At 40.2% G+C, this 24,264-nt stretch overlaps 1 protein-coding gene and 1 long non-coding RNA gene across 2 annotated transcripts; both read left to right on the top strand.

Annotated features, from left to right (window-relative positions):
- Positions 1 to 1,406, top strand: LOC135291227 (uncharacterized). The gene is made up of 2 exons (XM_064405257.1): positions 1 to 106; positions 276 to 1,406. Exon 2 carries the CDS (start codon positions 345 to 347, stop codon positions 1,404 to 1,406), a length of 1,062 nt encoding a protein of 353 aa, XP_064261327.1. The 5' UTR covers positions 1 to 106; positions 276 to 344.
- A 2,684-nt stretch (positions 1,407 to 4,090) lies between these two features.
- LOC135290266 (uncharacterized) lies at positions 4,091 to 5,722 on the top strand. Its single transcript, XR_010353002.1, has 2 exons — positions 4,091 to 4,345; positions 5,435 to 5,722. It is a non-coding gene; the product is annotated as an uncharacterized LOC135290266 (long non-coding RNA).
- Positions 5,723 to 24,264: the final 18,542 nt, after the last annotated feature.

The raw sequence follows: 24,264 nt of genomic DNA, 5'->3' as shown, positions 1-24,264 counted from the left end.
GCTGGCGCCAGTCAGGCTCTGGCCTGAACTCCTACCGAGCGTGACTGTGAGGTGTGGAGGATGGATCCAGGTTTCACCGGTGCTGAGTGGTGCCTGTTCTTGGCAGGTCCCAGTGCCAATCCCAGAGCAACCAGCAGGGTTTCCCCAGCCCTGCCTGGCTGGGGCAGAGCATACTTGCAACACTGACAGGAAACATCCCCCGGTCAGACGTGGGCAGGTGACAGGGCTTTAGGGAGGTGGGAGGATGTCCTTATCTTTCCTCCCCTCTCCTGCAGGGTGTGACACCGGCAACAGAGAGCAGCTCCTGATCCTCAATCCACCTCATCCTGCTGCAGAGGCCAAGTATGGCCACAGAGACGGATGGCAACTGTACCATCTGCCAGGACACCTGGGATGACGTGGCTTCTACTCTGCCCTGTGGCCACCAGTTCTGCCGGGGCTGCATCCTGCAGTGGGCACAGACAAATCCATCCTGCCCACTGTGCAGAGGAGCAATAGAGACTGTCAGGTTTTCTGATGATGCTGGTGACTATCTAGAGATTGTCATCACAGCCCCTGAGCAGCTGCCAGTGGCCAGGAGCTCAGCAGGGAGAGCTCCTGGTGGCCAGGACGAGAACAGCCCCCATGGCCCTGTGCCGGCCCATCCCTCTTCTCCTCAGGAGACAGCAGCCAGAGCTGTCGGCGGTGTCCTGCCTGAGGTCTGGGCACAGCTTTTCCGTCGGCGACGGGAACTTCTGGACCCTGTGCGGACTTGGCTGTGCCAAAGGATGGAGACCATCCAAAGGGATCGGTGGTGGCTGGCAAGGAGCACACAGAATGCCATCCTGCATGCTCTCTGTGTGTATGGGCCAGACGAGGAGGTCATGATCCAGAGTTTGCAGGGCATCCTGGAGGAACACACAGTGCCACTGGTCCATGGCACCATCGACATCATTGTGAGACACTGCAGCTCAGGGGCCCAGAGGCTGCTGCACTCTCATGCTGCTGCAGATGAGGATGACAGCCCAGCAGCCAGCAGCACCTCCAGCTCCTCCAGCTCCATCGTCTCTAGCTCCTCCAGCCCCAACAGCCCCATCACCCCCAGTTCCAACAGCCCCAGCTCCAGCTCTTGGACATGGACTCTAGCTAGCAGCCCTGAAGCCTCCGCAGAGGAAGAAGAGGAAGCTGCCACAACAGAGGCCACTCCCACCAGGGGCCAAAGCCACCCCCCAGCTGTGCCGGTGTCCCCAGAGCAGGACCAGCCCCAGGAGGAGGCAGGTCCCTCTGTCCAGGGCACCAGCCCCAGACCCTCTGCTCCCACCCACGGTGGGCGCTGCTCACCTGGGCAGCCCCGGCGGTCCCTAAAGAGAAAGGCCCCAGACCCTGGGGAGTCTCCCCACCCCTGCAAGAGATCCCCCCACCAGTAGCACTAGCAAGGCCCTTTCAACCCCTTGTTTAAGAAAAAAAGAAATAAATTGTTGTTATTTCCCTCACACAGTCCTTGGGCTCTGCTTCCTCAGCCTTTCCCTCATGCTCCATCACGGGTGGCACCCATGTCCTGTGGGGCACAGCCTTAGGCCCAGGGCCATGGGGGCAGCACCTTTTCCCACGGGAAATCCAAGGCTCCAATCTCTCTGGATCTCTCTGCATGGCGTCTTGTCCCTCAAGAGAGTCAACAGCCCCTCCCAGTTTGAGATCAGCAGCAGCCTTGAACTGGGACATTTAACTGCAGCATCCCAATCTCTGAAAAATCCCAACCTTCTCCTCCAGCCGAGCTTCCAGCTATCCCTCACTTGGTCAGTTCCCATGAGGTGTCCCACAACAACACAGGGAGGCCCACAAGACCCTGCTGGCAGCCTGGCTGCCCTGATTCAGACACATTTTCCTTTCTTCCCACAGTTGTGCAGCTTGAACAATGGGATGGGGCCCTTGTTTGGTCAGCAGTGAAATGTCAGACTGCACCTTGCTGGCACAGTGCCCTTCCCAGGCTTCAGGATTCAGGTGGGGAGGACAACTCAGCACAGGCAGGAGGAGAAAAGTCGTGCTGCACCCCTGGGGCACCATTTGTGTATTTGCAGATATCCTTTCTTCAGGGGCCCACATGTTGTCATTTGCAGTGTGTCCTTGTCACCTCAGGAGTGCTCCCAGGATGGAGGCCTGGCCTTGTCATTGAGCAAATGAAAGAACTGCTGCCAAAACAAAAGGCAGAGAGAATTCCTTCCCGGATTTGAGGTCCCCCTGGACAGGACCCATTCTACTGAGCAAGCAAGGCTGAACAGCCCCACAGCCCTAAACACAGCTGCAAAGTGTCCTTGTGCCCATCACTCTCGATCCAGCAGGGCTGCAGAGAGGACAAACTCTGACCTTTAAACCAAAAGGGACAAAACCTTGTACAGGGCCTGGCCTGGAAGGCCTGGATGTGATGGCCTCTCCCAGGGAGAGAGACCAGAGGCCCTGTGAGTAGAGACCAGGACTGTTCCCAGGAAACCATGGCAGGTGTCAGGAGCAGGCATTAGAGACAGGGCCAGGGAGATGTGATGCAGGTGCTGAGGTAGAGCATCATGGAGATGTAGAAATTGAAACTAGGAAACAGGATTTCCTTTGTTCTCCTGACAACATGTGCCTGCAGGGGTGGAAGGCCTGCTGTGTCATCACAGTGCTAGAAATGGACTTTTAGACACAATTAAATGGGGACAAAGTCGTGGAGGCAAAAGCTGTTTATTAGTAACAAATCACCTGAGCTGCAGGTATGCCCTCTTTCCCCCAAGAGCCGAACACATACATTATCAAAAAAAATTACTGTATTATATCCCCTTTCCTGGCCAGGGGCAGTCCCCATCCCCTTTCCCATTAGCTGGGTGCTCAGGAATTTCTATTCTCTCCTAATCACCTACTTTTCTGTCCCCTCTCATCCTACTTTCTTTTTGTTCTGGTTTTCAACCTTGCCGCTTTCCTAGCTCACAGCAACACCCAACAAATTAACTGGAGCAAATCCAAACCAGAAACAACAACACATAGAAATAATAACCTTTTTATTGTTTTATTGGATTTTTACTGAATAACCTTTTAACCTAATGACCTTCAGCAAAATATTACCTCATCTCCTACAACAGGACTCTCATGTGACCAAACTGTGGATGGTGACATCAGGCAGTGCTGCACTGTGACTTCACATTCCCTCACTGCTTATCTTGGGGTTCCAAGGACTTGGAATGCCTTTTGTGCTGTCGCAGGGGGTGGAGGCTGGTGTCAGAGAGGAGTGGACTTTGACATGACAGGGGCATGGATTGTGACATTGTGCCCCTCACTGCTTCCATTCAGACATTGGCAGGGCCACTCTGGCTCCAGCCTGAACTCTACTGAGCGAGCGGGCAAGGCCGAGGGGATCAAGCCAGGCCCCTCTGGTGCCGGGCAGGGCCTGTTCCTGGCAGATCTCGGTGCCAGTCCCGGAGCCATCACTGCTGGTATGGCCACAGAGCCAGACGGCGACTGCCCCATCTGCCAGGACTCTCGGAAGGATGTGACTTCTGCTCTGCCCTGTCACCACCGCTTCTGCCTGGGCTGCATCCTGCGGTGGGCACACAGAAATCCCTCGTGCCCGCTCTGCAGGACACCGATAGAGACCATCAGGCTTTCTGAGCACGTGGACGAGCATCTGGACACGGCCAGCACCGCCCCCGAGCAGCTGCCAGTGGCCACCGGCCAGGCAGGGAGAGCTCCCGGCCGCCTGGATGAGAACAGCCCCCATGGCCCTGTGGTGTCCTGTCCCGCTGCTCCACAGGGGACAGTGTCCCCAGCTGAGCAGGGCCCCTCAGGGCTGGAGTTCCCGGGTGGCCTCCTGCCCGAGGTGTGGGCCGGACTTTTCCATGGACAGCCGCAGCTGCTGGAGCCCGTGCGGCCCTGGCTGCGCCGGAGGCTGGAGGGGATATTCCGGCGCTGGTGGTGGCTGGTTGAGGCCGCAGAGAGCTCCATCCTGCACGACCTGTGCGTCAAAGGGCTGAACGCCGAGGTGTTGGTCCAGGGGCTGCAGCCTGTCCTCGAGCAGCACATGGCTCCACTGGTGCATGGCATCATCAGCGTCATCGTGGGCCAGTGCAGCGAGGAGGCCCAGAGGCTGCTGCGCTCTGGTGCCACCAGGGATGAGAACAACGGCCCTGTGGCCACTGCCAGCTCCAGCTCCAGCAGCCCCAGCAGCTCCCAGACCAGCATCTCCTGGATGGGGGCTCCTGCCCATGACCCCAAAGTCTATGATGTGGAGGAGGAAGCTGGCACATTGGAGGCTGCTTTCCCTGGGGGTCCCAGCCACCCCCCACCTGTGCCGGTCCCCGTGGAGCGGGAGAGGCCCCCGGAGGAACCACAGCAGGAGGTGGTGACAGTGGCAGATCCCTCTGCCCAGGGCAGCAGCTTCAGCCCCTCCACCCCTGTCCTGGGCTGGGACCAATTGCCATGGGGACCCTTGCACCCCGTTAAGAGAAGGGTCCCCAGCCCCCAGGACTCTCCCCAGCCCTGCAAGAGGCCAACCCACTGGCAACTCCAGCAGGGCTCTCACAAATCTTCATTGAAGGAAAAGGAAATAAATTGTTACTTCCCTTACACAGTCCCTGGGCAGTGCTTTCTTCCTGCAGGGCAGCAGAAGCCAAAGGCAGAGCAGGCAGCAGAGGCAGCTGGGCTTGATGCAGGACCATGCCCTCAGCCTGCCTCCTCCTCAGCTCCTCTCTTCCCAGCCACTGGCACACCAGCTCTGCTTTCTCTGTGCTGCCTGATGCCAACCAGGGCAACTTGTAGAGGGTAAATTTTCAGGCAGACAAGCAAGGCCCAGTGCAAATTTGATCCTGAATCATAATTTTATCTCAATGTCCCAATCAAATAATGTTGTTGCAGCACAGATTTATTGTTATTGATAATATTATTGAAGAATTAAAGTAATAAATTTGACTCCAACCATTATTAAGTCTAGGAAAAATACTTTATAAAGCAATAGTCTTCATTTCCTATTAATAAAAAAGCTGGAGTTGCCCAGTTTGATGGAATTTACTGAAATTATATGTCAAGTAGATACACTATCCAGGGAGAATAAAATAAAAATGACTTGTTGAAAAAGAAACCGGTATAATAGTACTGGATGAGAATCATATATCTCATGAGTAACACATGATTGAGATTAATGGGGACCCAGAGATTTAACAGCAGACTGATCTATTTCTTGTTGTTCAGTTTATAAGAGAAGAAAGTTGAAAAGCCACATTGCCTTTTAATAAGAAATAAAAAATCACCTTTACAGAAAGGAGGAAATTAGTTAATTTTCAAATATTATTATTTTTAAATATTTTAAAATAAAACTAAAAGAAGAGCATCAACTGTTTTAATTCAGTAAAGAAAAATAGACCAGGAGATGGATAATGGAAAACTTTATTGTCGAATATTAAGGTTTTTTTCTCTTTTTCACTTCTTTCAGTCTGTCTCCACAGAAGACCCACATCATTTTTGTGCTGAGGACCCTAGAGTTGGGTGCACACCTCCCTTGACTTGCTGAATAGACTTCATTTCATGCAGTCCAGGATATCACTGGCATTCCAGGTCTCCTGCACATGTTGTACCTCTACCTGGAGAAGGACTGGGAGTATGCTCTGCCTTCCTGATGGCTTTAGAAACCAGCTTTCAACCTGGCCAACAGATGTAAATGTCAAACAGAAATAAACCAGAAGAAAGTCCTACAAAATAAATAACAATATAAAAAGGTAAATGCCTGGGAGAGATAAACAGACACAAGAAAGGCTGGAAAAGCAACAAACAACTGACCCTGGTGACAGATCCCTGAAGTGCAGATGGGCTCTCCAAACACAGTGGTAACTCTGCACAGTATCAGGAACAGCTTTAGCTGGGGTTAATTTTAAACTACTCTCCAAGTCAGACACTTTAAGTAGATAAGTGACAGGCTTTCAAATGCAAAGCCATTTTAAGAGTAGGCTGGTAGTTGTGACATTCTGCTAAGCCTCCAGCTCTAGATTTCAGATTTTCATTCTCTATATGCATCTTAGAAATATTGTGGAAGTTTTATCAGTTCTTTTCCCACCATCACCCCGTGGGTTCCATTCTGTAAATCTCATTGGCCTTGCCTTGGTTTCTAGACTCTTTTTTAGAATAGCCTTTAGCCATGTCAGAGGCTCAGGAAGCTGCCAAAGAATGCTTTGGCCAAAGTTCAGATACACTGGCACATTGGCTGACTACTGCAAGAACAACCTCTCTCCAAACTAGTGGATACCCTGGACTTGCCACAGGAAAGAAGCACAGAGAGAGAAAAATACTTTATTGACAGGATAAAAAGGGATATTTGGACATTTGCTGTGATGCTGGGGCCTGGAGGAACCAGCCAGAGCAATGTAAGACAATTGTGTTATGAGAGCAATGCCATGATAACTCTGAGTTACAAATCAGCAGTGGTTCTTTTCCATTTAAATTCTGTGACAGGGAAGGTGTCTGGCATAGAAACACTTGCATTAATCTAAATCAAATATTCCGCAATGGATAGCTGCTGAATCAAATAAGAAACTCAAAATTAATACAATGTGGTTCTCTTTTTGGTGTAACATGCTCCTGTTTTCTCTAAAGGAATGAACAAAGACATGCACACATAGAAACCTCACAGCAAGGCGGAATCTTTAAATGTGGAGCTCAAGGTTAAACTTTGATTTTAGAATATCTGTGTGATTCCTCTTCACTAGACGTGTTTAAATGAAGTGAAATCAGTTCCACACAAAAGAAGGAACATCAGGGAAGGAAAATGCACATTTTCTAAGGGAAACTTAATTTAAACAAATATATAAAACCATCATTGAAAAAGTTAAAATTTAAAATACTGCATTGCTTCTGGATTTTATTTTTTCTTATTTTCTTTCCTGCAGAGTACTGCCTAAATAATGTATTTATTTTCCTACTATTTTTCCTGAATTCAATTATCATATTAAATGAATTGTCATATTTGCTGAACACCACTGATGTTGTTTTTATAAAATTTCCGTCAAACTGATAAGTTTAAATTCATATTCTCCTTGCAGTGAAACATGTAAGGTTTTAAGACACAATTAACTTTGAAATACTCAGAAAACCTTCATCAGCTTCTTAATGAGATAACAGCAATTTAACTCCCTTTCACAAGACAGGATTACCATTTTAATTCCTAATCAAGGACTTTATGAAACCGATGGAAATGATCCTCTGATATTCAAAACAATTCTGTGGTATTTTCTATACAAGTAACTCACTACTTTTAAGATTTTGTTTTTCAAAATATTGTCCCAAAACAACTAGCCAACCAAAGTGAAACTAAATGGAAAACCCTGACAAAAAGTCATTGAACCTTCCCTTTAAAAGAAAAAAGGTGGAAACTGTGCTCCTGCAGATATGCAACAGAGCTATCACAGAAAAACTGAAATATTTCTTATAAAGTATTTCAATTTCTTGTAGAAGTAGATGGGAAAAATTCATAGACAATTTTAAATGTCTTTTTTTAAATTTAAATTTAAAATTCATTTTTAATTTTAAAATTTTGCTTTAACATTCAATGTTAACTTATGATAGGTTTGCCTGAACTGCACAAATAAATAATCTAAGAGAGGGAAAAAACCCAACTTTACTAAGCATGATACAGTTCCAGGTGGCATCATCTGTGATGAGAGCAGGAGCATTTTTAGGATGCATATTTCTCTGCTGAAAAGTCTCACTCTGAATAGTTATTAATACCTGAGGAACGAGGGAGTCCCTTGCCCATCTTCCTCATTCTCCCACAACAATATTTAGCTGCTCTCTGCCACACTAGTTCATGCTAAATCAAGCAAGTTTCAATTTATTACTAAATAAGCCCAGGCAATTCACTTATTTTGCTTGCAGACAAAAGTACTGAGAGAATATAAAATCAACTGACTTGAGAATCTCATATAGTCAAGTTTTAGAATAGTTGAATACAGTTCTTCCCAAGCGCAGAAAACTTCTTTTTTTTTAATTTTTTCTTTTATTATTTTTATTATTATATTAAGCTGTTCGGGTGATAATGTCAGCTACACAAGTTCTTATCTCCCACATTTTAGTTACCCTAGTAGTGGAATTATAAAATTGCTTCTATTTTCACTGTTGGTTTTCCACCTGTTGATTTGGAAGTTATGCTTGGCTATTGTTTTGCTCCATCTCTCTGGCTGGAGAAGAGAGGATACAAACACAGATCAAACAACTTGAGAAGGATGCAGTGTTTTACGAGCTGCCCTAGTTGGTACAACCCTTATTTTTGAAGTTGAGATCGCACCTACACATAAATCCAGCCATTTGTCGATGGATTTTACTTTATCAAACTTATTTTTAATTTGTGAATTTGTTTTCTTCTGCTTAACCATACCACAGTAAGCTGCTTACAGTAATCTCTCTTCAAGCAGAGTTATCATTTATGACAAAGCCCAAATTCCTCCTAGTGAAGGTAAATTTCTGAGATGCCCTCTGCAGTTAATGGCAATTCAGAGGCACTAAGCTGAGTTCCTCAAGTGCCTAAAAAATATCTATTTCTCTCTATGGGCTGCAGTGACTTTTGAAATAAAAAACAGAAAAATCATAACAACAACTGAAAGAAGCAGCCATTCTGGTTGAGTCCCCTTGATTTGCCTCCACACTCAGACCCTTCACCCATTCTGTACTCTTACAGAGTGAAGTTTGTTCTTTTCAGGATGAAGGTGGGGGTAAGAGTTTCAAAACTGATTCTACATCTTGTAGCTAAAATCCCATCTACTCCAGAGCAGCTGTAGTCAGACCTCCTTTGCGGGAGCCTTTAGAATGAGAAGGGTGTCTTTTTAACACAAAAGAGCTGAATTTACATCTCTGTGGTTTCATTGTGCTCCTTTTTTCCACTCTATTGGCTTAGAACTCCGAGATCCCTGTACTAAATATTGGTTCAATGCATTGATTTTTAAGATACATTTTTCAGAGAGTCTGTACAAAAGCTTTTGAACTTCCTTGCTCCTCACTCTAAGAGTTTCAGGCACAGCAGACCCTTAAATTCTGAGGTAGCACAAAACATTTCCATTTCATCTCCTACTACAATTTTACCAAGCCTTCCTGAAGGAAGAAAACAGAAAGCCTTTAATATTCCATTGAAATCTTCAGCTTGTAAACAACGTCTTTTTTTCCAAGGAATACTTTTGAAAACTACCTCCCAAAGTGAATCTTTCTCCAAGCAGATGGTTTGGCAAAACCCATATATGATTTAGTGATAAGACTGAGTTTGTACTCTCACAAATTTGTTTTTTCTCCTAACATCTCTGAAGACGTATAGTTTTTTTCTGATTTTCTTTGTTCTTTAGAATCTGTAAGCAGAAGACAGAAATATTTTTGCCTATTGGAAAAATGCCATGTGCTGTTGATTAGGCACACTCTTGTACCTACCATAAAGAAAAGACACTGAATGAACTGAAACATCAGGGATTTTGTGGGAGGAGATAGGAGAGACAAAATCTGTTGCATTCTTTGAGTTCCCTTGAATAATTCTGCAAGTTTGCAAAGTGTACAGAGATGCAGTCACTAGAATGAGGCCATTACTCACATCTGGCATCCCAAAATCTTTGCTTCACAGTTTTCATACAGTTTGTAAGTGAGGGATAAATCCAAGATTGGTCTAATTAGTAAGGGTAAAAGTACACTTGGGGTTTGATGTGTGGGGATCTCTGCAGTCCCAGAAGGGATGTTGAGAGAAATTTCTTTGGTTTCATTTCCTCACAGCAAAAAAATCAAGGTAAAAATAGCCTCAAAACATACAAACACACTTGTTAAAGCAGTTTATTATAATAAGAAAAAAGTCATCTAACATTTATATTGCTATTTCTGTAGATATTTCAGGCAGAATACTGTACATATGAATGTGGTTCCTGTAAGTTACGTTTTTTATGAGTTACAAAATTATATTAATATGTGAGGTAAGAGAATCTTAGTTCTGGTCAGCTAGTTGGCTGGACCTCATGCATGATCTATAACACCCTCCTTCCAAGAGCTGAGATAAAAGTCACTATAATTGAAGCAGCCAGCTGATGGTCACAACTGCCATGCTGTGGTTTGCAAGTCATGGGTCTAGCCATGTGAAATAGAAAGCTAACAGAGAACAAAAGAACAAAAGCATTTGAAGTGCCAAGATTTACTGTTCTAGCAAGTGTGGGGGGAAAAAAAACCAAAAAACAAACAAACAAACAAACAAACAAAAGGCAACAAAAAAAACCAACAACACAAAACAAAAAAAAAAAACCACAAGACCAGTCAGCCTGATTTCTTGCAAGAAACAGATGGTTAAAGAACTTGAGAGAATTAACATGCAAAACACAGATAGATTGCTGCAAATGCCACCAGCCTTTCTTGCACCAGAGCACATGTGTGGGAAGATGAGCAGTTCATCAATGATTTTATTTCAGATTTCCCAGCAGAGCAGTGTCCTTTCGGAGAACCATCTTTCCCTACATAAGTAGTATCTGTTTCATTCCAATGGCTGAAACAAAATATTTCTGAAGGAATACTCTAAGAAAAAATGCTTTTCTTTTCATCCAATGCCAGAGGAAATTCAACATCTACAACCATATTACATAATAATTTAAAGCAACATAAATTGGAAGGAGAAGGTGCAAAATGCTGTATTTAGACCATAATCATTTACAATAAAATTGATTCATTTTGTGGAGTGGGTCATAACATTAGAGTTCTGACTTCTGGTGAAAATATTTATGAAGTTTACTTAATTTGTTGTTTCTAATCATGTCAATGTATCTGCTGAGCTAGGTGAGAATGAAAAGTGACAGTAAGAATGGTTCTGCATTGGTCCCATTGGATGTTAAATGCTTGAGGCTAGGTATCCAAAAGCCATTTACAAAATCTTACCAATGCTATGTTTGGATTGCTAAATCAAAAAAGCAGAAAGGCCCAAATATTATCCTCTGCAAAGAGAGGGATTTCAAAGCTTCACAGGACTGTAGCATCCAGCTTTTCACTCCATTACCTAGAAGCATTCAGTAGCACAATATATGATAAAATTTAAGACTTGTACAATACAATTTTTCTAAAACCAACTGAACTCTATAGGTGTGAAGGAAACCTTCTTTAAAGTGTAGCAAGGTTTAAAGGTTTTTCAGAAACAAAATCTTTCAAGAAACCTGACAACAAAAATTAATTTAGGTTTCATGTCTCTAAACATAATGAAGTGATGGGATCTAACTGTTTACATAGCTTTGGAGTTCAGGTAGAATTTCCCTGGAAGTGTCTTTAGGGAAGATGCCAGTTTAGCATAATATTCTAAACATTATCATTTACAGTGTATATTTCTATTGCAGTTTTCCTCATAATTTCCAAATTTTAAGACACACTTTTCTCTCCCCCCTCTCTTCCTAAAATCACTTCTCTTTCTATGGATGCCCATTGAATTTAGATGACATCATTCATCAAATTTTTGATTTGGCAAGTCAATGTAATATTAGATAAAAAAAAACCAAGTAGGCTGTTAAAACATTTTGATTCTCTTTTACATCAGGAAAAATGATGATAAGTCCTGGTAAATACTATCACTAGCTATAGCACATATTTATAGATCTTTATCTAGGTGATGAAATGCCTCCACTTCAATATCAAATAGATCAAAAAGCAGAACATTTTTTAGTTTGAGAAAGAAAGAATAGGATGTATAAATGGAAAAAGAGAAAAAAGAGATATAAATTATATGAACTTATTAAAACATCAAAGCATTCTTTCCCAAGTTTTTCCTATCAGATGTTTCTTTAAAAAAAAAAAGAAATCCTGAGCATTTTCTGAGTGCCAGTGCTCATGTCACAGATCATGTGTCAGCCAGTATAAACCATTGTTATTCCAGAATATTTCTTTATTTTTCTCTCTAGTTCCAAGGAAGAATTGATAAAGACATAGTGATAGTGATTTTTTTTTTATACCAAGGATATGTGTCATTACATAAAATTTTGTGAGGTATCTTTCATGTATGCTTTAAAAAAAAAATTGTACAATGAGAAATGAACATCTGAGGCATTCAAAAACATGATGTGTGCTGAGATCTTTTCTACAAAAACTGTGTCCGTATGGTATGTATGGATCACATTAATGGAGCTAACTCATCGAATACCTAGACTTAACCATAAATTTGAGCCTGTAATTTATTAATGTCTTAAATATCACAACATCAGTGTGCAATAAGCTGAGACAAGGCCAGCTATATTGCAAACACATAAGTAACTTATGAATGTGTTATTAAAAGCATTCCAGGGATATGTGTTGATGTGGAAGCTGTAGCTGTATCCTGTCATATCATCCATTTCTAAAAACCATGGTTTCACAATAAACCTTGTTAATTATAGAAATGGATTTGAATAAGTTGCTTACAGCAATGATAACATCACTTCATACACACTCTTTATATATTATTCACTGATCCTAAAGCTTTTAAATAAACCAAACAACAATGTATTTTAATTTTCCCCAGGCTTTCAAAATGGGGACTAAATGCAATGCATAATAACTTTATTATATATCCCAGTCTTTTTTAGGAGCAATCTTTGCATATGATATCAAATGAAGTTGCGTTTTCCAAGTAAGTCCTTCTACTTGAAAATAAATTGAGATTAATAGGTTATTTCTTGAAGACTGGCCAAATAGCTCATTCTTAAGAATGCCACCTGGTTTAAAGAACATTTAAATATCTCCTACCATGTTCTGCTCCTGCAAGCTCCTTCATTTAGAGAGATTAGAATTTAGTAAGTGAAAAATGTGAAAAGAGAATATCAGGATACTGTCAGCATCCTACTCTCTTCAGGAAGAAAAATTTCAGTGGAGTATCTTATATTCCCTTTTTTTTTCCTCTGGAGGGAAAATCAAGATTTAAAGATTTTTGCTACTTACGTTAGAAGTACCCCTTTTCTGTTTCTCAAGACAGTATAAAGCCACTTTTTATGAAATTAGAAGAGTTAAGTCTGCATAACAAATCATTTAATTAGAGCCGTGTAATTAGCTAGCCTTGAGAGCCCAGTAAAAGCAGCATGTTCTCAGTAATTAGTCACCATAACAGTGAGAGGAGAATAAAAGACAGAAAATCACTAAAATCTTGGTGTAGCAATGCAGTCTACTTTCCTTCTTCTAGTCAAGTTAATAAATGCCACAACAGTATGGATTTAATACTTCAAGATAGATTTCATATTCTATCAATAAAGAAATAGGGCAGCTAAACTCTAAAAATAAATGAATAAGCAAAAAATATGTTCCTTCTTGAATTCTTCAGTAAAATGCTGTAGCCATTTGTAGAGGAGCAGTCCCTTCCATTAAAGGTTTCTCTCTGCTTGAGCTTTCTTTTTTCCATTTGCAACTTATTTCTGAAAAAAAATTCACATACTCCTCCAGCTTGCTAAGGCACACATCACCTTTTCATTTGAGTTGCAGAGTCTTTGATTTGTGTTTTCTTGGCTGCAAACTCTACACTGTGATTCCATTACAGACTGCCTATAATCCCTTCAGCACCCCATATGTTCACCCTTTTTAATATCATCCTGTTCCTTTTCTTCACAGTTCAATAAGTTTGTGATGCCAACAATGACACAAATTAAATTCTAATTTACAGGTCCTCTTGATAAGTATCATTACTAGAAATTAGTCTTCTGATTAATTTCTGATAATGATTAATCTTCTGAGTCAAAATGCTGATCAAATATTCATGTATGCACAGGTAGGTGTGTATAATGAACATACACATAGCTGTGAAAATTATGTGTAAAAGAGTAAAATGCATTAGAAAAAAATTCAATTTCCCTCTATTCTGTATTCACTGAGGGAGCAAGGAGGAAAGACAGACTGTCAACAGGTTTCACATGGTCTAGCCAAAGGAAAATAAACCAGGAGAAAACATCACATCATGTAGTTTTGTTGAATTGTCTACATGACAGGAAAATGAGTCTATAATGATTAGTCTCCATCAAAATTGGAGCCACTACACTTTGATACTTGAGGGTTTCTCTAAAAAAAAAAAAATCCAGAAACAACCACAACAAGAATTTTCTTTCTGTAAGATAAAAAATCACACATCAATATGTTCTCTCTACTGAGACAAATTATGAACCAATTCACCTTCCACTTTATCTGGAATTTATGAAGTTAACTCTTCTAGGAACTTTGGCTGGCTAGGCACAATTTTCTAGTATAATATCCAAACATTTTTAAGCATTACTGTCTGCTCAAATAATTAATCTTTTGCAGTGATGAAGTGGAAGAAAATGATGTGATGATGGACTGGTGATTCATGACTGGTTCAAGACATACCATCAGGGTGCTGGGCTGTAATCTAAAGGTTGATGAGAACAACACTTTAACAAACACTTATTCTCAAGCCTTATGCCTTCTATCCAGCTGTTAAGTACCCTCACTTCCAGCTTACCAATTATATGAAATCATTATAATAATTGTATCCAACTGCTAGTTAGACTCAGATATAAAATGACTGATATGATAATACACTATTAAAATTCATAGTATTGGCAAGATATTAAATTAGTAGCATTTCCACTCTCATTCACAAGGCTGCAATAGAAGTCAAAACTCATTCTTTGGAAGGATTTTAATTGTTAAATCAGTCTTATTCATATCACACTCTCAGCAGTTTTTTATTTCAGAAATGGATTTCACTGTGAAATATATGATGCAGGAAGGGAATAAATCCACCACCTCTCCAGCTATAAATTGACAATTCAGCATTCAACAGACTAAGGCAGAAATGAAAACAGAAAGTGTAATGATCTTGTCAGAGAGCAACGGTGTTAAATGAAAATAATTTTTCATATTGATTTTTCATTCTTCCTTCCCCCATTTTGACTGCATCAAATTTAGAGAATGCTGTGTATTCCTCAGCTTCAACAAGGGTTGAGAGATATGAAATTTCTTTGAAACCAAATAGTCCACTGCCAGGGAGATTAACACCTATTAGTCTGTGCTCTTTTAGTATCCTAGGCAAAAGAGACACTTAAAAAGGCCAGCTCAGAGTACAAGAAGTTATAAATTGAATGAGTGAGGAGCATAAGAATTACATCATCTTAGTAGGATACCAATACACTTGGATATCTAGAGCGTCATTCCATTTTGGGTCCATAAAGACCTTGAAATCTAACCCTACTGAGGCCATTTTCCAATCCTTTCCCCATGTGATGTGCTGCAATCAAAGGAGAAGGAGCATGACACATTGCTTCAATAAAGCTATTAGGTTTCATATAATATTTATGGTTTTGGGTTGCATGCACAGTGATAATGTGGAATGAGCAATGCAGAAATCAAAGCCTTCTTCTTTGGTCCCAGAGCTCTATAGTCCCTACAAAGCATATAAAACAAAATAAACCATTTCTAAGCAATCCATACATCACCTTAGTAAGCGATTTTTAAAAAATAGTGACATGGAAAAAGAAAGAACTTTGTAGAAAATATATGTGGAAGGTGTCATAGAAAGAAGTTTCACTTAAAATTCATCTTACAGATGCTCTCCCAAAGAAAAATGTTAGAATAGGCCAGTTCTGTATTTGAAGAATATCTTCCATACCTCACTATATTGACTTACACATAAGGACAGAGTCCTTTAAAATCACTCTAAACAGAGAAAGAGATGACATTCATTCTTTGACATTGTTATACCAGGCAACTCCACAGTACTTTATTGACACACATAAAATCAAAAGGAGGATGGCTGTGAGGTGATACGTCGTTGTGTCTAATAACATTACATCTGTCTAGATGGATCAAATGAGACTGCAGAAAGGGAAAATAATAGCAGGAGGACTCTAGCACTGTGACAAGTGTTGACATGCCTGTTCCAAAGGTTTCTCTTTATTCCTAATAGTCTGTGAAGGAATTTATTACTGGTGATTCTCTGACAGCAGGCTTCCTGTCTGTTTAACACACATGAACAATTAATGAATTTCTCAGTACTGTGTTCCAGTGGATTCAATCAGGAGTAGCCCACATCTACAGTGAGGCTAATATCTGAGACTAACATTATAACCCTGGCTGTAAGGATCAGAAGAAAAAGTATCTGTGTCAAATCAGAAAAGGCTTGAAAAGAGTTTCAAAGCAGAGGCAAATACTCTAAGATTAGATATCTCTGAAGAAGGGACAATAGGTTAGTAAAAGGGCAATAGAGCTGTGACAGAACAAAGTCCTGACCCCTGCCACAGCAGATCAGCCAAATGCCTGCAGAATCTCTCTGGCCCCACCTATTTAAAGACCAGTCTATAGCACTGTCAGAGGGAAAAAGGAATCTGGATGTAAGAAGAAGACATGGAATAAATTCATTAAAAATGTGGTTATATGGTTGATATAATGCACTGCCATTTCCTTGGGCAATCCATGTCTACAGTGTTGCGGTAACCACTATTAAGTCCAACAAAAATTACCTCCATGAGCCACAGTCCAGGAGGTGTTGTAATCTCTCTGTCCCTACTAACACTTAGGACAACAGAAAGACAAATAACCCCCAGTCAAAATATCTACAAATAACTGGGTTTCCCATTTACACTTCCTGTGCATTATACACTTAATGATGCATCTGTCACCAGTTTATTTTTTAAGTAGGAAGTTTATTGATGTGTGTTCAGTTTTGTATCCTGCTACATCTTCAGGTGAGTCTCTAGAACGCACTCACAGATCAAACACTGAAAATTAATCATTCTTCAATTTCTGACACAATGTATGAAGATGAAAAAGCATCCTCTGTACTCTGCTGCAGATAATCTGATCATTAGAGACAAGTCTGCGCCAGATTTGACAGCTATGAGCAAGGTAAGCAGAGAAAGTCATTGAAAGTGCCATGAGGAAATGTTGTAGGCATAGTGTCCTCTCACTTGGAAATGAAATTTCCTAAAACAAAGCCTATTTATACAGTGCAGCATTCTGACAACTTAAGTGCATTGTGTGCAACATTCATAATAAAAAAGCAGAAATTTTGGGGGAAAATGTTCTTCATGAAAATGAAAACACACTTACTTTTTCTTTTTTTTCCCCAAGAGGAATTGGAAAAGCTGCTTTTTCTTTCCACCTCTGCCATCCACCCTCAAAATTCTTTACAAGCTGTTGCAAATGAATGATTTATGTCACTCAAGGAAAAACCAGCAAAAGTATTGGCAAAAGAAGGATTAATATAAAAGTAAAAGCAATAACCAAGTTTGTTGGCAAGGGTCACCCTACTACTTACTGGATGGTTAAAGCATACAAAAAAATAGGACTAAAAATCTAAAATAAATCAGACTGAAAATCTAAAATCAACCAAAAATTATCTAGCTGGAGGTTGGGCATGCAAACAAGGTAAGAATGTAAAAGGGTAAGGACAAAAAGGGTGAAGGGATGTCCTCAAGTCATAAGATTCAGAGTGGACTTCCTTGTCAAACATGGTTTGGACTTGACAAACAGTTTAGGCCTAAGGTTTTAACAGCACTTAAATTGAAAGCCTAATTAAAAAAATTTAGCAGTAGGTTCTATGTAGTTTGCTATAGGCATGACAGTAATTCACTTATAGGTCTAACTCGAATACAAATCTAACATACCTAAGAACACAGGATTCACACTTGCATGCACACTAACATACGGAGTCTGTGCAAGTTATACCTGTGAGAAATCCCCCTCAAATTCAGTGAAATACTTCAGATACCTTTGCATCTTCTCAACAGGCAAAGGGCTGAGCCTCAAGGAGTGGGGGGTATCAGGCCAGGGTCCATTTTCATTTGCTAGTCCTCCTCACATAGCAAACCTGAGAGTTTGCTGGCTCTGAGAGGTGCCACTTAAGAGTACAGAACCCAGTTGGTGTAATTTTAAAATGTTTTATGTCAGTCTCTGACAGGAAGCTCAAAGAAAATTTGAAGCAAACACCATCATAATTTCATTCTGCAGAGCCTTATTGAAATGTTATCAGTACAAAGTCCTGTTCCCTTCCATTCAAACTTTAGTGACTGAATCTCTCACAGGCCCAGCTCTCATTCCTTAGTGCTTTGATGTTTGTCTTTAGTAAGATCCAAATTGCTCAAAACCCTTCTCTTCCAGGACAGTCTTTTTTGCCTCTCCTGTTTTCATGAAGAATTCTCTGGTGTATTAATATGTTTTTCAGAGTCTCAGAATGAGCTTTCCCCAGCGAGAAGGCAAAATCCTTCTCTCACCAGTGATGTTATAGACACTAAAACACAAGTGTCAAACTGGCTTCAGCATCAGAAAAATTCTGTGTTAACCAAACCCACAGCCAGATTTTCAGGTGTCGTTAATTTTCACATCCATTCTAAAGGCAGTGATGGCATATGGCATAACTACTAACCTTGCAAGTTACACTTCCAGTGTATTTAGGAGTTAACGTATTTTCGGAGTGACTGCCATTCAGAGTCCTTTCTAGCTTGGCTGGAGTTTAGAAAGAATAATGAATAGATTTCCTGACTGACCAATTTAATGGTTTTAATTGAGGGATAAAATTAAGCTCAGGCATGAGTAACCCTGGATAGCACCTTGCAGCACAATTATGTAAGGGAGTCATCTGAAAAAAGCTCAAAGCATAGTAATAACAAGGAATAAGCAAATTCTGGTGATAATTTATGGAATACAAAATAGATTGGCATTTTTGACAGTGAGATAGACTAGAAGACTGGCCTTGGAGGATAATTGTGTGAACAGATATATGAGGCTGTAGAAGAGCTGGAGTTCTAAAATATCCTGTGAAAAGAGAGCAAAAATGATGATTGAACACATTATTTGAAAGCCTAGCAGTGAACTCAAAAGGTTAAGGTACTGTAGGTATTAAAAATAAAGCATCAAAACAGAGAAGTAAAAGGCACTTGAAATGTGAACTAATGAATAATTTAGCAGCAAAATTAAGTTAATTGATTTCAGAAGAATATTGGACAGATTTCCAGTAGTAAAGCGTATGTCCATTTATTATATGGATGTTTGAGATAGGAAATTCTGAGTTGCCTACAGAGACCAGGAAAAAATTTAAAATATGGAAAAGGTAATTGTGCCTTACTCAGAATTACAGCACTCAGACCTCTGGGTGGGCAGAGAGACATGATTTCCTCACAAAACTCATCAGCCACTTTCAGGAATGAGGAATAGCTGTGATGACTGAAGCTGTCAAAAACCTCCATCAGATCAGTGAATGTTAAGTTGTGCCTCCTAGTCAAAATATATATTCACTGAAGTATGCTTTGGAGAACTGTAGAAATCTTAGGAATCTGGGACAAATTTTCAGAAAATTTCTCTCTACTTTGCCTAGCAAAGATAGAATAAATTCAAGGTTTCATAATCTTTCCTCATCATAAGAACACTTAGGTCTGAAGCATCTTTTTCTGAGAGTATTTTTTATGGCCTTTTCTGACCATCACCAAAAAAAAAAAGATGAAAAATCATCTCCTTAGAGTGTGTTATTTTACACCATTTAGCCTCACTGAACTCATTAGGATTGTAGTGGAGCTTGCTTTTCCAATCTTCAAGCTCTTTTGTGAATAAAGCAAATAAACAATGTTTTAGATAAAGGAAACAAAAGTGCACAGATTAAAAATGCATGGATCAGTTTCTAGCTTATCTGTATCTTGTCCAAAATCTTCTTCAGCTGTGGATAACCAGCAAGATTTATTATTAATATGGCATTTTTATGTTCAGTTGTGTCTGTAGAAATGTTGATTGCAACTCACTGCTTTCTGCAGTTTGGTTTGGTCCAAAACCAAACCAAGCTAAATGAGAAGAAGGAAAAAGACTCCAAAACACCACAGACCACATAAGATAACATTTTGCTCTCAATAGACAAACTTAATTTAATGCGAGATAGATGTAGTTGGAGCATTTCAGTATTTTGTTATAAATAGAGCTTATTTCATTTCTGAGCCTCTTCAGTCTAATACCAACATAATTTCTTGGAACTTAAATTAGCCCAAAGCTTTTCGAACGGTAGGAGTCGGAAGTGAAGGAGACCTACACATTTTGGCAAAACGTATGAAACTTCTTCAGCTCCACAATTTCTCCTTTGTCTCGTGGCCCTGCTTTAAGAAGCTTCCCTCTACAGCCCTAAAGAAGAGTGTCAGGGAAGGGGCCAGCATCTCCATGAAGGCAGGAAAGCCAGGAGCCGTTTTGGCTGACAAGAGCAGTGATGAGTCAGGATGAAGAGTGACAATTCCCAGTCAGGCTTGGGGCCAGAGACAGTGATCAGGGTCAAGCACAGACCAGTTAAAAGGCATTAAAAGGTCAAACCAGGAAGTCTGGGTCAGGATGAGAACTTTGTGCCCACACATCTACTTATATAGCTGCAGTGTACTGCAGGCAAGGATCTATCTGCCTCAGGTTAATAAAACCTTCCAGGTCTGGCATTCCTGAAGGCATAAAAACAAACTAAGGAAAGAAAGTTCAGAGGGTTTTTGGACAGATTAAAAAATAAATGTCCTTACTTAAAATCTTAGTAATAAAGTTACTTTTGTGTACATTTTCTAAAATAAAAAAATATTTTAAATATAAGCAAAACTTTAGGAGACAGTAACCTTCACAATCTTAGCTTAAGCTACTAGAGGAAAACAGCAGTCATCACCATCTCTACAGGTGCTGAATAAAGACAATACTCCTGCAGAGATGCAGCTTATCCAGTCTCAACCAGGCTCTAACTAATGTTCATGGAAGGTTGTAATAACTGGGAAGAAGTGGAGATGAAGCTTCCAGTTGAATGGTTGGAGTCCTAAGGAATTTGGCTAGCCAAATCTCGATGTATTTTTATCAAGAATTTCTGCACCTCATCTTTATTGGGTCACAACTGTAGCTCTATTCCTCCTGCCTCCCAGCTACCAGTAATTTATATAGATGCAGGGAACAGCAATAGCATAGCACTGCTTAGAAGCTCTGCCAGGTCTATTACTTCCACTCTCATTTCTGAAAGCAGTAATAAAAAAAATAGGCTCTGATTTAGAAGCACTGCAATGCTTCATGTTTTGCAAATGGGTCTAAAGGAGAAGGGAAATATGCAAGTTAATTTTTATCTCTAGAGTTGAAATTAAGTTTTTTCAATTAGATAAAGTTGCCAACTAAGGACTCTCCTCATTATCATAAAATCCCTAAAATGTGATTCTGACTATGTTGAAATATCTTTTTAATTTAGCTTTGGATACATTCTGAGGAACAAGCTACTGAATTAATACCAAGATCTGTCTGTTTGCTTGCAATTGATTTCTACGCTGATAAATGCCTCTGTACTCTAGTGGTTTGTAACAAAAAATTGTTTCTACCATTCACTCTTCTTTTACAGTGGTCTATGCATGGTTGCACTTTTGTAAGTATTTTCCAACAGATAGCTTTCATGCTGAGTTTTCAAAAAGTCTTTTGACTGGTGCAGACACAACACTCCCATCTGATGGCAATTAGCAGCATTTTCAGATAACCCAAAGCCCTGAAGACTAAACAGCAAGTGAAGCCTTTTGAGACCTTCCATTTGTATTTCTTCTAGAAGGTTGGTTTTAAGGCTGATATGAGAATCAGAAGATTACAAGGAGAATAAACATTAAATTTCTTTACAATTAAAAGCAATAGGAAATTATTCAGGAACTACAGATTGCTATGGGAAAACACTTGGGATATTTTTCCCTCCTATCTCTGTCTGAGAGACAATTGCTATTTGTGCATTGCAAGTTGGAAAAACTTACTATTTCTGCAGTCTGGACAGAAGAGGACCAGTCACACACCTGGAGGACTGTGCATGTACCAGGAGCAGTCCTGTCTGAACCACATCCTTGTGGACACCAGTCCCATGGGGAGATGATGATTATTGTGTTGTGTCTTTCTGTGGAGAGGAGGAGGTGAAGGAAAAAGGGAGGCTGCTCATCAACTCCATGTGTAGCTGGTTTATGTTCCTCAACTGAATACATGCCTGTGACAACTTCCATTCCCACTGAAGCACCTCCAGGTTGCTTGATTTGATTCACTGAGCTATAAATCAACCTTAGCGTAATTTTAAACCCTGTTTTTTTTCCTCTCCATGCACTTACATTAGGTCACTATAATAGAGGGCAGGTACTCCAGCAAGTTTTAGCACATGAAAACTAGGAAGTCACAAAACTAGATGGACACCAGCTTTCGATCTCTGAGTATTAAATTAAGAAAACATTACTATGTACAATCAATTTAGATTCTTTATATCACTCAATTTTAAGGGTATTCACACTCAAGAATATGTTAATGCTTTAGTTTTATCAGCATGATATATCAGTTTTTACTCTTTTCTCATCTGCATTTTCCTATTGATGGAGAAGTCTGAGTGTAGAGTAGATACATTCATGAACGATAAGCCTCCGTGTCACTTGTCTTGCATTTCAATTTCTTTTCTGTCTTTCTGTGCCAAATTTATATAACCCCTGAAATCAAGGTGAGCTTTAGCTTTCACATATTTATGGCTTTCAAGCTGTGTGGCTAATGGCCAGCCCTGTGTTTATGTGAGCATCTTACTTTACCAAAGTAGTGATAGTAACAGCCAAGTGATTCATTCCCCAAACATGCTCTAGTTTCATTTCACATTATCCTACCTAATCATAAAAAATTAGGTAAGTTAAAAATAAAATAAAATAAATTAAAAACAGTATTAAGAGTGAGGATCTGCTTCTCGTGAAGAAATAAAATCATGTCAATTACTCATGTTCTTATACCTGCTCTCTGTTTCTTCTTGCACACAATTTTAGTATATTATTTTGGTCACACCACAAAGCTATAATATTCTCATAGATTTTCCATACAAGTCTCAGTCCTAGTGCTAATTTTCAGTAAACGTAGATTTTGCCAACATTTGATCTATCTGGTTTCCCTTACCATAGTACCTAAAAAAGAAACAAAAAAGCCAAACCAACTAAAAAAAAAACAAAACCAAAACAAAACAAAAAAAAAAAAAACCCCAACAGCAAAAAAGCCACCAAGCCAAAAACCAAAACAATGGAATAAATTGTGGCTTTTCCCATACATACCACATAAAATTCAGACTGCTTCTATCAGTCTCATTGCACAACTCTCCTTTCCTTCAGCAGCATACATTGGTCTTGCTTTATCCTTTTTTATCTTTTTTATCACAACAGCCTACAAAATACACCTTTGCCCCTGCTTTCTCATTCTGCATCCTTTGAAGTGGCCACTACAAAGAGGAGAGAGTTTGGAAAGTTCTTCAGATACTCATCTGCATTATTTCGAGCTTCTATAGGTCTGATTTTGACTTTGCAACAAAACTAGACTAAAATAACAAGTATGTTTTGTTAATACATATATTTCATTGTGACTAATGTGCTGATGCATCCAAGGATTTTTAACCACATTATGGTAACCTTTCAGTGATGTCATCTGATCTTCCCAGTTTATGTGGTCCTAGGTAATAAAGCAGATGGTACCTAGCATAACAAATAACCTCAGTACACACAGGTAACATGACTCATCTCCATTTCAGTTTGAATCATTTTGGCAGTGCCTGATCACTAAAGACCGTGAAACAAATGTGTGAATCTCAAGATGAGCATGGAGGTAGACCAGCAGGAAACAGACATTTAATTGTCAATAAAAATAGGCAAAAGCATCCTGGAAAACAAGGGATTTTCTCTTCTGCCTCTTTGAGTAGTTCATATCTGGGACATTTTGGTTATGACAACTAATTATTTTTCTGTGTTACATGGAAACCAGAATTATCAGATACCCAAAGTTTATATGATCACTTGGAATAAAGTTCTCAAAATGCAACATGTTTAGCCAGATGTAGAGCAACTAAATTTGATTTTCCAAGTGCTGCAACACCCTCAGGGAAGTGAAGACAGATGTTTTCTTATCTTGAAGCATTGCTTACGTAGAAAGTGAATAACTACCATAGTATCAAAATATCACGATCTTAAAAACATTTGAAAAGCTGTACAAGATTTAATTTTTTTCCCTCATCCATCTGAAAACCACATGTCCCAAACCCACAAAATTATTACCTTGCCTGTCATTGGAGAAAAAATTGATAAAACACATTCCCAGCAGTTCATTGGTAGACAAGGCCTCATGATCATGATGCATTTATTTTCCAGAGTCAGCAAGCAAATTAAATTGTTTGACTTCAATATCAGTCTCATGATTTTTTATTTTTTAATCAGCCTAAGTTGGCAAAAGTGCTGATGGAAGCCAGAGCCTGCAAGTTTCACCTCTATTAGCAAGTGCTTAGTACACTAAAAAAATGAGGCATACCCTGGAAAATGCCCAACATTGTCTTAACTGAGTTTGAGGCAATTT

Source organism: Passer domesticus, chromosome Z (genome assembly GCF_036417665.1).
Source record: "Passer domesticus isolate bPasDom1 chromosome Z, bPasDom1.hap1, whole genome shotgun sequence".
NCBI classification, from domain to species: Eukaryota; Metazoa; Chordata; class Aves; order Passeriformes; family Passeridae; genus Passer; species Passer domesticus.
The sequence above is the reverse complement of the archived record's forward strand: the minus strand, read 5'-3'. Positions and strand labels throughout refer to the sequence as shown.

Coding starts and splice junctions, on each gene's coding strand:
- LOC135291227 (XM_064405257.1), top strand. CDS start 345: ATGGCCACAGAGACGGATGGCAACTGTACCATCTGCCAGGACACCTGG.